This window comes from Ambystoma mexicanum, chromosome 4p (assembly GCF_040938575.1).
Source record: "Ambystoma mexicanum isolate Mex_15411 chromosome 4p, UKY_AmexF1_1, whole genome shotgun sequence".
Lineage (NCBI taxonomy): Eukaryota > Metazoa > Chordata > Amphibia > Caudata > Ambystomatidae > Ambystoma > Ambystoma mexicanum.
Window position 1 is genome coordinate 454,522,338 of NC_090927.1, and position 15,935 is coordinate 454,538,272.

At 42.8% G+C, this 15,935-nt stretch overlaps 1 protein-coding gene across 1 annotated transcript in view; it reads left to right on the forward strand.

Moving 5' to 3' along the window:
* PDIA6 (protein disulfide isomerase family A member 6) overlaps nucleotides 1–15,935 on the forward strand; it is a 179,943-nt gene that overhangs the window by 61,879 nt on the left and 102,129 nt on the right. The window contains exons 5-7 of the mRNA XM_069605971.1: nucleotides 1,613–1,722; nucleotides 10,537–10,664; nucleotides 11,580–11,694. Coding sequence (XP_069462072.1) covers nucleotides 1,613–1,722; nucleotides 10,537–10,664; nucleotides 11,580–11,694 — 353 coding nt within the window. The remainder of the gene's footprint in view (nucleotides 1–1,612; nucleotides 1,723–10,536; nucleotides 10,665–11,579; nucleotides 11,695–15,935) is intronic.

A 15,935-nucleotide genomic window follows, 5' to 3' on the forward strand; every position in this document is an offset into this window, starting at 1 on the left:
AGTCTATGCCAGCAGTTTTCTCCTCCCTTGTTTAGCCACCTGTTGCGTTGCATGTTATGAATTGTATATCTATATGTTCTGTGAGTTTGTATATTACCTTCTTAGGTTTATAAAAGTACTGCCTTTTTACACCCTGTTGCATTTATAATAATGCGTGCTCTCACTGGATATAAATGAGGGTTTATCTGTTTGTGCATGTTAAATGTCACACTGCAGCACCATGCTGAAGATGCCTCGAGGTGCCAAGTTCTATCAAATGGCTTTAACATAACGTACAATAGTAGCAAGGCTCACTCAACAGTATTTCTAGCATGGGGACACTTGAGTAAGTTGGTCCCATGGTGTTTGTAGCAATGGATCTTACAAGAGCAAGACGCCTCTCTACATTTATTATGCAGAAAACAACTTCAATGGTGTGGTTTGCAGTGTGATGAAGGCCACACTCTGCACTGCACAGATTAGGGCTCTTAGAATATGTATGGTGTACAAGTTTGTACTTGCTGGAAAATTAGGATCTTTCTTTGTGTTAAGAGTGGAAACCCCATTCAAATCTGCTACTCTACGGCAGCCAACTTGAGCATTCAAAGACAAATGCCCATAGGACACCATCTATTCAAAATACTAAATAGCAGCTGTAGTTGGATGATATTTGTATCCAATTGAAGTAGATGGTTAGAGCAACTATCAAATAATTTAGAGGCAAAGCTGCATAGAATTAAAATATTAACATTTGGATTATACTAGTGTTATTTTAGTAACTCTGGGTGTATTAAGCTTGTGCAGAGGTGCATTCCTTTTTGTTTGTGTTCTAAAGTTGTTCGCTTTGAGCATGCTTCATCGGGGCAATGTGAGAAAATTGTTAGTGGGATGATTCAACCATGACAGAGGCCACAGTGCGTCTGAAATAGATTTCATAGATGAGGAATCCTCCATACATCGGACAGAACATTGCTTCTCTTCAGTGTTATATTGCCTTAAATATGTCTCGACTATGTCCCAGCCAGAAATATTTCCAAGGTGGCAATAACAATGACTACATAGGACTAGTCCCTGAATGGTGTTTGGATTCAAAGATGACTCCACCGCTGCAAAATATAATGTGGGGGCCACCACCAAATGTCGTCAAAATGTTTGACCGTCAAAAGCTAAACAAAAATGGATCCATAAACGAACATGGAATGTTCTCCTTTCATTGACTAGAACTGTGCACTTAGCTTCAGAAAGGTCTAAAATGTATTGACTAAATCTGTGTGCACATCATATTTATAGAAAATAACATGTTAGCCTATGTTCTTGTCCTGCCCTCTCCCTTCCAGACAGCTGGTCCTTGATAGCTTGACTACTGCAACCAGCTGGCATGCCCATGGAAACTGTCCTGCCAGTAGCAGTAATCTTCTTTGGCTAGCCATTGCCCTCCGAGGAAAGCTTCTGGCACTGCTGTTCCCTGAAACTACTTTTTAAAAGAAATATATTTTTAAAATATAATGTTGCACTGCGCAGTGGTTGGAAGTCTTATTTTAAATTCGCTTTTGAAATTCCGTTTTGAGGGAGTTGTCATTTAGTAAAATGTCCCCCATTTTACATTGTTTCTGATACTTTTTTCCATATGCAGGTGGAAGGACTGGTGAAGCTATCGTGGATAGTGCTTTGAGTGCGCTCAGATCACTTGTCAAGGATCGATTGGGTGGAAGAAGCAGTGGTGGATATGAATCTGGACGACGGGTATTTTTATTCACCCTTTTTTAGGACAGTTATTTCTTTCCCTGAGGTCAAATGAAAGTGACTTACTTGAAGGAAGGCAGAAGGGCTTCTTGCATGCTTTTCCAGGCTCATTCATGCAATCTGATGGTTCAGATACAATGAAACACAAACATCAATAAGGGAACATTCACACAAAAAGATTGATAGTATTTTATCTTCTGTGAAGTAAGTAATGTTCAGATTTGTCAGGAACCTTCCAGTTGCTCTCTGGGATGTGTCCAAAGGCTTGCAGATACTCCATGTATCAGATCCAGTGTCCAATATCCTGGGAACACCTTTGGAAATGGCCACTTCACTGGGCACCCATTGTAACCGAATTGGTAGGAAAGACTGACTAGCTTTTGTCAGCAGGGATATACTCCTGACGATGCAGCTCACCCCTGAGTGCTAATCATTCAGCCAGTACTGGAAATTTGACTGAATCAAATAGGTCGGTACTGCAGAAGGTAATCAATGCCCCGCTTTGACTACCAAAACTGTGGACATTTATGTCAGTTCACCAGTGGCTGCCCGGTTTTCTAGTTCTACAGTGATGCTTCTGTTGGTGACTAATGAGGACCCACTAGGGACTGTGCTGGATAGGGGACAGGATGAACTGTTGAAGCTAGGGTATGAAGAAGCTCTGCTGTTCACAATTTGTGTAGTTCTGGTACCAGAAGTTGCAGTCTGTACCCTGCAATCCCAGTTCAGCTAAGAAGTGGACTCCTGTGTGTTAGGGAGAATTCTAATAAATGTGCTAATTCACTTCACCTTAGGGGCCCCCAGCAACTTTTCTGGATTTTGAGGACTTGATTTTTTTTACCTGGCGAGAGTGTGAGCCTTGTTTCCCAATCTAATGTATTTTGATGTGTGTTTTACTCTTGTGTTCTTTGATTATGGGTATTTAGACCAATCCATAGGCATCATCTTTTCATGTGTGTTACACAGCACCCTCCGTGCAGTGACGCAGGGAAACCTTTCAGGCTATCCCAAGGTTTAGATCCTTTTCTGGGATAAACTACTGTTTCCTAGAGAAAGTAAAGTTAAATTGACTTTACTAGTCTTTTTAAATTCCTAGACCCAGTACACCCTATCTTACAATAGATTTCTGGAGGGGTTACCTAGTATCCCCTATGTCTAGAAACTCACGTAGTAGTCCAATGCTACCCTTTCCTCTCGCAATGGCTAGTGGCAGTGGTTTTACAACAAACTACCATTATTTTTCCCCGACAGCGAACACCGGTGGTGTTAAATCGTGGGAGCCATGTTTTTCAAGATGGCGTCTGAGCCTCCTTTGTTTAGACTGGTCCCGGTCTTCTTTTTTCGCTGTTTCTTTTTGGAAAGGCCCTTGTAGAGTTTGTCCCTGCATACCAAACCTAGTTTGGCCTGTTTGTTCCTATGCCTTTGGTGGGCTTCAGGACTGAAGACCGCCTCTGGCGCCTGACTGTCTGGGGTGGGCAGGAAGTGAGGGAGGTGCCTGAAACCACCTGTGCTTAGTCTCCTAAGAGACCCAAATGCACTCTGGGGTGATTGGATGGCTGATTGTCCGGCAAGGACAGCCACCCTGCTGGGTGAGTGGCAGCTAGGCTGGATTGAATGGGAGGAAACTGGACAAAAGGCGAGTCTCTTGGCTTGGAAGGCAGTTGACCACTGGAACGAAAGAACCGAAGACGAGCTGGAAGAAGACTGCTGCAACTCATGGACCATTGGTTTGCCCGGTGAAGCCATGCTGCAGGTCCGAATCGCCAAGTTCATCTCGACAGAGAAGCCCTTCAAGGACGACTTGTTCCTTTGAGTTGTTGGGACCAATCAACTCGTAAGCCACATGGATGCCATTCTCAGAGCTGGTTGTATTTTCCTCAGAGTGCTGCAAGAAACCGAATAGCCAGGGAAAAGGACACCAGTTTGTGTGCTTGATGACCGCTACCGGAATCGAAGATTTGACAGTTTGCCAGCTTTGTGACCAGTCCCCGTGCGGTGATGATGTAAAGACCATCTAAACTAAAGGCAAAGCAGTGCTCATTTAAGCAGTAGCTAGAAAAGCAGTCAGCTAGCACATGAACTAGTCCCAGCAATTCCTCACACCTCTAGTAACAAATGTACACCATATAGCTATGTGTAGTACCCATAGGGAAAACCAGCTCACAATACCAGACCCATAAGTCTCTTTCTATGCCTAGACATTATATGCAGAAGTAACCAGCAGTTATACAGAGTAACTTAGTACATTACAATTGTTGTGGTTAAGTGATTTAAAAAGGTACAGTAAATCAGTGATTATGATTTCAGTCTCTTGTAGAAAACTCCAGGGACCGGCTGGTGACCCCCCTAAAAAAAAGTGTTCAAGAAAGCATCCATAAAGGTCACAGTGGAGGAGTTTTCAGAGTTGGTAAAAGTTCCCCACTGGAAATTAGACCAATCCAATAACCAGAGCCTTAGTTATATTGGTGTCTGTTCACAGTAGTGGAGAAAGATGTACCCATCACCGTAGGGCATCAGTGGAGTCTTCCTGGAAGACCTCCAGTTCTAGGTTTCGCGACATCGAAGTCCCAGCAAAGGAGAATTTGGGCCAGTATAAGTTTATGGCAAAAAGTAGCAAAGGAGGACCTGCAGAACCGGAGTAGTACTTGTCCCATGGACTCTGAAGGTTAACCTGATGAATAACCCACCATCTCATGTCTGAGGGTGTGGAGGTAAGTACTCCCTGTGCCAGTCTGAAAATGTCTCTCCTGAAATGGGGCAACATCTCAGTAAGTACAAAGCTTCCTCCACATGTTCGAATAGTTTCCAGAAGACAGGGACTCATACCCCTGATCAATGCTGATCCAAAGAAACATAATCATCCTTCCCGGGAGAGGAGGATGACCACCATATAGGAGCAGAAGCAACAACTGTCGCATTAGATTAAGCCAATCAAGTGCATCTGGAAGTCTCAAGGAGAAAAACTGAGCCGTCAGTGGACAGGAAAGTCTCATGATTGGGACAACAGTGGAGGTGACCAGAAACTGTTGGAGTTTTCCTAAAGTCGTACTGGCAGTAAGGCCTTAGTAAGCTATCCCAGTGGTTTGTAGATCTCCTTCCCCTTCCTCCCCCACCCCCCACCCAACTGTCTGTACTAACTCTGGACCTTGGTAGAGTGGCAGAGCAGTTAGGCTTATTTTAAGCGGAAGATGTGAAAAAAACCTTTACAAGTTTTTACAAATTTACATTGATTTGAAGTTTTGTTAATAGATGGACATAAAATCCAATTAATTGTTTTACAATTTTTCCAATGATATAAAAGACTTGTTTCTTAAATATAGATGAACAGTATTAATCAACGATAATCGTGTTCATTCATGAGAAAAAGAAACATTACATAAAACAAAGTATCTACGAACAGACCTAAAATTCATTTCCTTTAGATAAAACGATAAAATGCATTTATTAACTATATAAAACATAGTGAACCATTTCTATCCTTGCTTTAAACAGCTTATACAGCATTAATTAAAAGCTAATTTTCTATATGTTTCAGTAATCTGACTAGTGGAAATATTAGTGGACGATGGTTTCCCAACAACATTCTATCCCAGAGTACCGTCAAACAATCCTCAAAACCGATGTTTACAAATTTTAGTAAAAGATTTGTACGTGTTTTACAATGTGCACATTCTAGTACAAGATGTATAAAGAGTTTCAATCTTAAAGGAATGTTTCGTCAAAAAAATGTTATTTCAAAGATAGATGGGCAATATAAAAAAAAACGATTGGCATTTTTTTTTTTTTCGAAGTCCCTATGTAAAATTTCGAGCAATTCAAGCTCAAAGATAGCACATGGGGGGCATCCATTTTGTGAAATGGATGCCCGCCGCTGTGCTCGCTTTGGCTTTTGTGTGGCACCAATGAAGGAAAAGCCAGCCAGCTGTAGTAAACAAAAGCTACCACTGGGTGGCTTTTCCTTCATTGGTGCTGTACGCGGAGGACGGGGACCGGAGACTACAGGCAGAAAAGCTGCAGCTGCATCTCGGTAAGTGTTATATTTTTTAATTAAAATAAACACTAACTGCGTTTTTTTTTCTAAGTTTCCCGGGCTGGAGGAGCCCAGAAAACCTAGAAATAAAACCGCAGCTTTAAAAACGTTGTATTTATGGTTGTGGTAGGAAGCGACCGCAAACATAAATGCAACGTTATTGTGTTTGAAAACGCTGCGGTTTTTCTTTCTAAGTTTCTCGGGCTCCTCCGGCTCGGAGGAGCCTGAGAAACTCAGAAAGAAAAACCGCAGCGTTTTCAAACACAACCGCATTGTGTTTCTGCCTGCCGTGGCTATCACTTTGGGTCTCCGGGGCGCCCCCAGGAGAGCACCGGAGACCCAAAGTGAAAGCAAAGGCAGGCAGAAACACAACAATGTTGTGTTTACATGCCGTAGTGTTTTTGCCTAAATCTGCTTTCCCATTTGGGGCTCTGGGGCTCTAGGGCTCCGGTGGAGCCCTAGAGCCCCAAATGGGAAAGCAGATTTAAGCAAAAACACTACGTGGTTTGCAGCATTTAGCATTGCGGAAAACCACGTGGTGTTTCTGCCTAAATCTGCTTTCCTATTTGGGGCTCTAAAGCACCGAATGGGAAAGCATATTTAGGCAGAAACGCAACGCGGTTGTGTTTGAAAACGCTGCGGTTTTTCTTTCAAAGCTTCTCAGGCTCGGAGAAAACCGCAGGGTTTTCAAACACAATAACGTTGTATTTGTTTGCGGTCGCTCAAAAGCGACCGCAAACATAAATACAACGTTTTTAAAGCTGCGGTTATATTTCTAAGTTTTCCGGGCTAAATAAATAGCACTTACCGAGATGCAGCTTTTCTGCCTGTAGTTTCCGGTCCGCGCCCTCCGAGTCCCGGCACCAATGAAGGAAAAGCCACCCAGTGGTAGCTTTTGTTTACTACAGCTGGCTGGCTTTTCCTTCATTAGTGCCGCAAAAGCCAGCACAGGCGGGCATCCATTTCACAAAATGGATGCGCCCATGTGCTTGCTTATGCACATTTTTGAGCTTGAATTGCTCAATTTTACACAGGGACTATGTAAAAAAAAAAAAAAGCCAATCGCTTTTTTTGAAATAAACATTTTTGAGCAAACCATTCCTTTAACACTACAAGAGAAAAAAATCGTCATTTAAACTCTTCAAACAGGTTATCTGTACGTTGCCAATGCAATATGCAATCAACACTTACTTTATAATACACTTCAAAGGGCACTTTCACTTTTGTGTTTTGTTCGTGGTTTTGTTCTGCCTTTTGTCCCCATACCAAGGAATCCGGAGATCTGGTCCAGAGCTGGCCACATCGCCTAGGAGCCAACTCTGAACACTTTCTAAGGTCTTGCTTACCGGATTCCAAGAAGTCGGAGTGCACATACATGTATCCAGGGCAACCCTCTCTTATCTCTGACCCAAGCTGCTGCTTGTGTCCCCTTATCAAGTCTGTATTTAGGTTTCCTTTTAGTTGCTAACTGGCTGCTTCAATAACTTAGAAACTGGAAGGAATCTGCAGGAATTCTTCATTATTTGCTGTTTGTCAAGACTTCAAGCCCTCTCCGAACTGTCATTAGTTGGGTTTGCGTTTTTGGACTTAAGACTTGCCAGCCGAAGAAACGGTCTCTAGAACCTTGAAGCAAGCTCATTTTGCACTAACCACTTAATTTCCTCCCTTGAAGTTACTTTCTTAGGTGTTTTCAGAGTAAATGCATTGACGTATGACCTGTTGAAAACCGCATGAATGCGCAATTACCAATAATACCATAACCTTGTCTTTTCCCTTTCTAACGTTGCTACAAATGTAATTGCGAACAAACACAAAAGTGAAATTGCCCTTTTTGAAGTGTTCTAAGTATTTAAAGTGATTCTGGTGTAAATATAATAAATATTTCTTTCATATAACTATGTGCAAGTGATTCTTTGCTGTGCCTGTCTAAGATTCAGAGTACTTACCTACAGCTCGCATCTTCCTCTTAAAATAAGACTGACTGCTCTACTACACTATCAAGGTCTTGTCCTGAGCCAGTACAGATTGATACTAAGAGTTGGGATCTACAAACTACTGGGATGGCTTACTAAAGTCTTACTGCCAGTAGTCTGACTTGAGGGAAACTCCCCTAACACATTACCACTACTTTGAGTAGTAGAGCCTCATACTCGAAGTTGGGGGTTCTGTATACCAAGGGATATTTTTATAAAGTCTTACCCTAAGTGGACTTTGCTAGGCAAGATTGGATGCAGTAACCCTGTGGGAGACTACGCCAGCCTTGTCCTCTTGGTAATAGGTAACCCACCTATTGGTATAGGTCTGTACAACACAAGTTGGTAGAGTGACTGAGCAGCCAGACTTGCATCAAGAGGGGTAAATGTGAGCTGTAGAGATGCAACATCGAGATTCACAATTACAAGTGTCCAAATGGCACTTGCACTGAACGTTCTCTAGTAAAATAATTATTTGTCCGTTTTAAATAAGCCTTTTTTTTTAAAAAAGGGCAATATGCAACAATAAAAGTAAACTACACAAATCTTCCTCGGGTTTAAGATTAGCAAGTAGATACCCCTTTTGGGAACACAAACACACACACACCTTTTTTAATCTCCCAATGAAGTCTAGGTTAGGTCCTTCCCAGCAATACAAGTTAAACTTTGAGGGACAGTTAGAACCAAAGACACTGGGTTAGACGAGTCTGCAGGGAGCCAGTGCAGGCAAAGTCCATTGAGCTGAGGCACTTCTTTAGATAGCATGAAAGTCTTGCACAAAGTTTACAGTTTGTAGTAAAAAGAATCGCTGTTGGGCCACAAGCTGTGAGGCTTGTGAAGGGCAAAGCTGAAATCGACTCTGCAAAGGCAGCTTCTGCAAGCTACAGACCAAACCTAAAAGGTACTGTCTTGGCCAGGGGGTACATACCTCTTTGAAGAGGATCCATCTGGCTTCTGTTCTGGTTGCAGTCCTGCAGATTCTGGGTTCCTGGGACTCAGTCGTGGGGATAAGAGGGAGGACATCTGGAGGACTCCTGCACTGCAGTTTGAAGGTCGTCGGAGGCTACGGGCTCTTTCAAATTCAGCGGCACTTTGCGGTTTCAGCTACTGGCAAATGGCACCACTGCGGTTCTTGTACACCTTGTGGGTTTCCCTTGCTTCTGGCATCCAGCACTCTGATGAGGTGGCTCAGGCTGGGCTCGTCCTGCTTCGGGAGGGTCCTTAGGATCTTCCTGGAGCTTGGGTCCGGCTTGGACGATGCACTAATTTCTGGTGTTCCTGACCCCTGCCACTCTGTTTCAGCAGCAAGGAAGTACAGCCAGCAGGGAGAGGGTTCCAGCTAAACTCATTTTTCGGTTGGTTTGTCCCACCAACTCAAGGGGAAGAAGTCATCCGTTCAGGCTTCTCCAGTCTATACGAAATTCTGGCTTCAGCACTGCAGCAGGGCTTCACTGGGCAAACCAATGTTCCAGGAGAGTGCTGCAAGCTTCTCTTCCAGCTTCTTTCTTCGGACGTTTCGTCCAGTAGTAGACTCTGCCTTCTGTTCAAAAGACCTCGACTTTTATGCAGGTTTCTCCCATTCAGGCACAGCCTAGCGGTCACTCAAACAGCAGAGTGGCTGTCCTCCAAGCCAGCCAGCCAATCACCTTTTGGGTGGATTCAGGTAACCTATGCGACTAAGGACGGGGAGTTTCGGGCACCTCCCTCGCTTCCTGCCCTGCCAGACACTGGAGCCAGAGGTGGGCTTCAGCTGAAGCCTGCCAAAGGCAAAATGAACAAACTGGTTAAATCTGGTTTGGCGCATAGAGTAAAACCCAAGAAAGACCTCCAAGCAAGAAATGCTGAAAAAAAAGAACGGGCCATTTTGACAAAATGGGCACCCATGGGTGAAATACTGCAGCTGAGGATTCAACCTGCGGTAAAAAGGCACAATGGAAGGAAACTTAAACCACTGCCACCAGCCATTAAATGTCGTGAGGGTAACATACATTTTTTTTACTTGAGTAGGTAGGAAAAGGGGCTACTAATTAACCCCCCCAGTACTTTCACAGAAGATGCGTTGTGCTGAACCTACATAGGAAAACCAGTAAGTAAAGTCAATTTCACTACTACTCTTGGGAACAGTAGTTTACCCAAGAGAAGGTATTTAAACCTTAAGAGAAATCCAAAGGACTTTGCTGGGACCCTTCTCTGAACGTGCTGTGTCACAATATAAAAGGTGCTGCCTATGGAGTTTGTCAGACTCCAAAATCACAGAAACTGAGTCAAAAAGCAGATCAAAAATCCATGAGAGAGTTAGAAAAAGATCGTGCTCATTCCAGTATAGAAATCAAAGTCCTAAAGTCCAGCAAAAGAGCTGAGGGTCTCTAAGGTTGAAGGGAATTAGCATAGAACTGAAAATTCTCCCTTGCACCCATGGCTACACTAATCCTACTGACGGCATGGGAAAAAATGGAGGTGGGGTGGCAGTCATCCATAAGATCAATTGTCCCTGCCCAGTAATTGTGTCCCCACTCATCCCCCTATGCCACCCCTACACCCACAGCTCCATCATATCCCTCATGCCGGTCCACATCTCAAGCACAGACTCCACTACATTCCATCTTATTTACATGCCACCTCAAGGGAGTGGTAACCTCACTGATAGTCTTCTCAGCTTTCCTTCTAGAAGCCCTGCATCCACCAATAAAATGTACATTGGCAATCAACTGATTTCTGAAGATGATGAAATGTGCATTATTAATTTGCAATAATCCATATTGCTGCTTGTTTCTTTGACTTAAAAATAAGCTTTCATTGTTCCTGTTTCAGAGTGGAGGAGGTGGCAGTAAGAAGGATGTTGTTGAACTAAATGATGACAACTTCGATGCAACTGTGCTTAACAGTGAAGACATTTGGCTTGTAGAGTTTTTTGCTCCATGGTGTGGACATTGCAAAACGTAAGAACATTTTCTAGTGGTGTATATATCATGAATAACAGTTGCTTTTTCAAATATTGATGTCTAGTTATAGATATATGAATTGAAAGTGTCTTCTGTAGCAATCAGATGTTTCCAGCTCACCCACGATGGACACTGCTTTCGCAGTCCTAGGTTTTACGTGATGGTATCCTCCTGTATGATGGGGGAGGTAGTGCTGCTCCTATAATGTACAGTATTTCCAACTCTTATTCTTTTTATTGGTATGGAAGTTTCTCATGAATAGTTACTTATTTTCTGTATGATGTCTTCAAAAAGGTTTAGGCATTCTGGCATTGAGGCCGTAAGTTATCACATTTAAAAATGGTCAACTTTAGTCTTTTGTAAAGCACATTTCAAAGGAAACTTTTTTTTTCAAATCCACACTTAATGTCAAGTTAGTTATAAACTTAATGAAGTATACATTGTTGCTCTGTTTTCCTTGATCTCATACTCCCTAGCTGTTGTCAATACCCCATTTTCCCATGTCCCGTTGTACCACCCCTGTCCCAAGGCTGCTGCTGCACTAGACTCCTCTGCTCCGTGCAAAGGCACCCTTTGCCTTTGGTCCACGGGTCATCTAGATTAGGCTAAATCCCCCCCCCCCCCCCCCCCCCCACCAACCCTCCTCCCCTATTGACTTTTGACTGGATCCTCGATTATTCCACAGATCAAAAATAAGCCACTGACAAGGCTGTTGGGGCTAAAGAATCAATTTCCTAGGCTCCTGATTGCAGCCCCTCTTCCCACAACATTGTGTTTTTTACTTTTTAAGTTTAATACCTGAAAATGATATTGCTACTGGCTAGATGCCAAACAAATAAGTTTCCTTGTTCCATTAGCAAAACAATCATTAACATAATACTTTCTTTTAATAATGAATCCTTCTCTTCATAGCTTGGAGCCAGAATGGGCAGCTGCGGCAACGGAAGTTAAGGAACAAACTAAAGGAAAGGTTAAACTGGCAGCTGTAGATGCTACTGTGAGCCAGGTCTTAGCCAGCCGATATGGGGTTAGTACTGCAACTAAATTGGTCTTAAGTTCATTGCATGCTTTTTACGTTTCAATGTTACTTTTTCTGTAAAATGCAAGTTCTGAGGTTGTTAAAGATTTTAAAACAAGAAAGCAAAAACCTTGTATTTTAGTAAGGGTCATAACTGCGTATTGTTAAATCTGTTCACTTTAAATGTTTGTGTTGTAAGCAGTTGATTGCTTTTCACTGTGTCAAGGATTTGTCTGCTTTAGATGTACAGCTTAGAGACCACAGCAAAGAATATACTGTATTTGAGAATCTGCTTTGAATCTGGCTTGCCATATCTTTTTGTAACTGCCTGTTAATTTACCTGCCCACTTCCCATGTTGAAGATTTTTTTTTTTTAATCATTTGGACTCTTTCTCAATCTCTGTGTGTGGGGCGTGTGCAAGCTCTTTATTGGGGAGAGATCTGTGCAGGGCCTGTGTGTACGCGCACCTCTCTGTGGCTGCCTGTGCTCTGTGGATGTGTGTGCATGTTGGGAAAGACTTTATTTTTTTTTTTATTTTATTTTTTTATTTGTGTTTAATCAAAGATATTTTACAAAAAATCACATGAAAGCAAATTCTCAAAAAGAAAAAATGCTAATCATGTCAAGAAGCGGTGCAAAGTTCAACGTCTGTAGATAGTTTTGCTAGCGTGCTAACTAACGAGGCGGGTCCTGTGAAAGTAGAGCCGTATTTATATAATTCAAGATGTTAGAAGTTGCCAATTGCCAGCTTGTTCTGTCCCCGCCTATTAGTTTAGCCCAACAGTTGTCTTGGTCACTTAATACAAAGTCACTCATAATATCTGGTAAGTACTGCGCTCTTGGGCCTCGAGTGCCCGAGCATTCCAGAATCAAATGCCGAATTGTCTCTATTGCAGCTTCATCAGTACAGAAACGGCATTTTTTTGTTGGTGAATTACCTCTAATAGCCAGGATTTCGTTTTGTTAATAAGCGGTTCAGTCTTGCTCTCATGAGCAAATCACGAGCCCGTCTTGACGGAAACATTTTAATATAAGGTTGTACTTCATTGAATCTCCTTGTGTTGAGAGGCAAGTGTTGAGTCAATTTGTTATTTGATGCTATTTCTCTTGTTCTGATCCAGTCTAGTTCTTTCAATTTTTTCTGGATTTTAGTTGGATTTGCGAACAAGGTTTCCTCATCACTTTCAACTGATGCTAAAGTATCTTGATTCGAAGAGAACCAGGCAGTTAATGTTTTGTTGGTGCCTTTCTCTGCTTCTTTCAATATCAGGTTGTATATTGAGTGGCCTTCTGCCATTTTGCATTTCCTGAATAGCATCAGAGAATTGATTTTTTTTACTATGCCTCCCAAAGACAGCAAGCTTAGTTCTTGTCTAATCACTGCCACCGATGTAGAGTTTGGAAGTCCTAATATTGATCTCCAGAATAAAGCTTCTATTTTTGGCCACAGGGTGGCTGGTAGAGTTGGCATTGCATCAGCGCCATATGTCAAAGATGGGACGACCTTTTTCTTGTAAAACTCGAGGACTGGTAGCAACGAAAATTTGCCAAATTTCCTATTAATGGCCTTCTCTTGACAATCAGTTTTTTTGTTTTCAATTATAAATGAGTCTGCATCACTTTTTCAGAACTCGAACTATCCAGGATTACGCCTAGATATCTGAACTCAGTCACCTTTTCAATTGGTTCTTTTGCTAGGTGGAGCGTAACCTTTTCAGATCTTCTGGTTTTTGCCGGAAAAATCATAAATTTGGTCTTTTTTTCATTTATGTCCAGATTATTTATCCTCCTGTACTCCTCAAGGCCGCTCAGCTGACGTTGCAGCCCAATAGGCATATGATCCATCAATATTAGATCGTCAGCATATAACAGTCTATGTATGTGGTCACTCCCCAATTTGGGGGGGAAACATCGAACTGCTGAATTTACTGCCTGTAAATCGCCCAAAAAAGCCAAAAACAGCGCAGGGGCCAGAGGGCACCCTTGTTTAACTCCTCTGGCTGTTGGAATGGATTTGGAGAATAGCCCTTGCTGGTCTAACTTCACTTTCATGCTGGTATCAGTGTACAGGGCCTTTATAGGATCCAAAATCTCTTGTGGACAGGCCCAGTCTTCAAGTTTAGCCCACAAAAGTGCTCGATCTACGCGGTGAAAGGCCTGAGTAAGATCAATGAAGATTACAAAAATGCGTGGGCCTCCGTCAAGTACTCTGCTCTTTAGAGCACTTAGTAGCAGAATGTTGGCCGTGGTGCCCAAGTTTCTTTTAAATCCTGTTTGGAGGTGGTCTCTGCATGGCGCAGTTTTTACCCATACGTTAAATTCCTCCAGTAGCAACGAGCCAAAGACCTTCCCTATACAATCAAATAGGGCTATTGGCCTGTAACTTCTCGGGTCTGCTTTATCCCCCTTCTTATAGATTGGTACTACATTAGAAGATTTCCAAGATGGCAGGATTGATTTTAATTTTGCACATCTTCTGAAAATTTCACTCAAGAGTCTGGCCCATTCTGATGGAAAAGCCTTAAGGTCTATATTTGTTATGCCGTCTGGGCCAGGAGCTCTCGAGTTTTTCAATTTCATTATCATTCTTGTTATTTCTTTTTCATTGTCTAAGCAGATCCAATCTGTTGTATCAACTTTGTTCGATGGCCTTAACGTAGTTTGTCTCTTCTCAAATAAAATCAGGAAAAAATTCACCCAAGTACTTTCTCCGATGTTAGAGATAAATGCTGGTTCAGATTGAGAGGAAGCCGAGTTTAAGAGAGACCAAACTCTCGGCTGTTGTTAGATATTAATGCTTTTATGTTTTCAGCGTCTTGTTGATACAGATTTGCTCTGTGATGGTGGACCCAAGTTTTGTATTGGCGTTGGCTCTCTTTCGCTACTTTTAGTGCCACTGGGGTTGCTATTTTGATTGCTTGCCGTTTTAATCTTTGCATTTCCTTTTTTTTTTTTTCCACCAGTTTTGGATCGTATCTGTGGATATGCGCTTTTTTAGGGGCGCCTTTTCCCATTTGGCGGCTGTAAGTAGTTAATAAAGGGAGGTAGTCAATCTGTCTTTCAGGTGTCCCATGTGACTGCAGATGGTATTTTGACTTAAGGTCACAGATCGCTGCTGCCGATAATTTCAGTCTTGCACGCTGCGTGTTAACTCCTAGTGAGAGCTGTTCCATTTTTGCTTCAGCCCTTTTCCTGGGCCAGGTAGCACAAAGAAGGTTGTGATCACTAGCTGGTGTTTCAATCACTTCAAATGTCGTCAAGACCGATAATAGGGAAGCCGATGTGAATATGTGGTCTATGGTGGCCATCAACGCATCTCGTTTCCAGGTCGGAGGCCGGAGAGGGTCAGGAAACCCGCTGTCTAAGTTGTACATCTCTCTTGACTTCATCAGTTTGAGCCAAGCCAATCCTCATCTAGACCTTTCCGACTCATGGGAAATTGATGGATTAGAGGCCTGCGTACAGGTGGCATTTAGATCCCCACAGATCAAAAAGTAGGGTGCCAGATGGTCTCCTATTGCTTCATCAATTGCACTTTCCACCATTTCCAAATAGACCGAGTCAGTCAATGATGCTGGATTCCAGTAGGTATTTGCTATAATGATGACTGGTGCCTTTCCCTTGTTTTCATTCGAGATGCCATCTGACCGTGTAGCCTTAACCAGTAATAAAGAAGTGTTGCAAACCAGGATTTCTTCCAAGGCGCATCCGGAGCCCTGCCTGCAGGCTATTAGGAGACCAGGAGATGGTCGACCCATTGGTCCTTACTTGGCCGGAGAAAAAGCTATTGCATAGCCATCTAATGTTGGTTCTTGTGTGAGCCATGTTTCTTGGAGACATAATATGTCATAGTCAGCCAGTTTTATGGCTCCCTGTGCAGTCAGGTGGGAGTGCCCTCTGGTGTTCTATGAGCCTATTGGAAAGAGTGGTCGATGTTTCGCCTCTTCATTGTAGTTGTCGCTCGCATCGTTTTTAGCATTGCATTGCTATCTCTTAGTCTCCGTCTGGAGGGCTTTTGGTAGCCATGCCCATATGCTATGAGATGTTTTCGTCTCTGAAACTGATCCATGGTTTACCTTTGCTGCTGGTTTCTCTATGGTTCTTGTTATCGTGATGGCCGTTTTTTTTATCACTCGTGCTTCTAGCACTTTTGTAATCATCAATCTCTTGGTTATTTGCCGTCAGGGTTTTTCCTTTCCCTTCTTTAGGTTGAGCCAAGTAATGATCCGTGGCCTTCCCCCGGTATGTG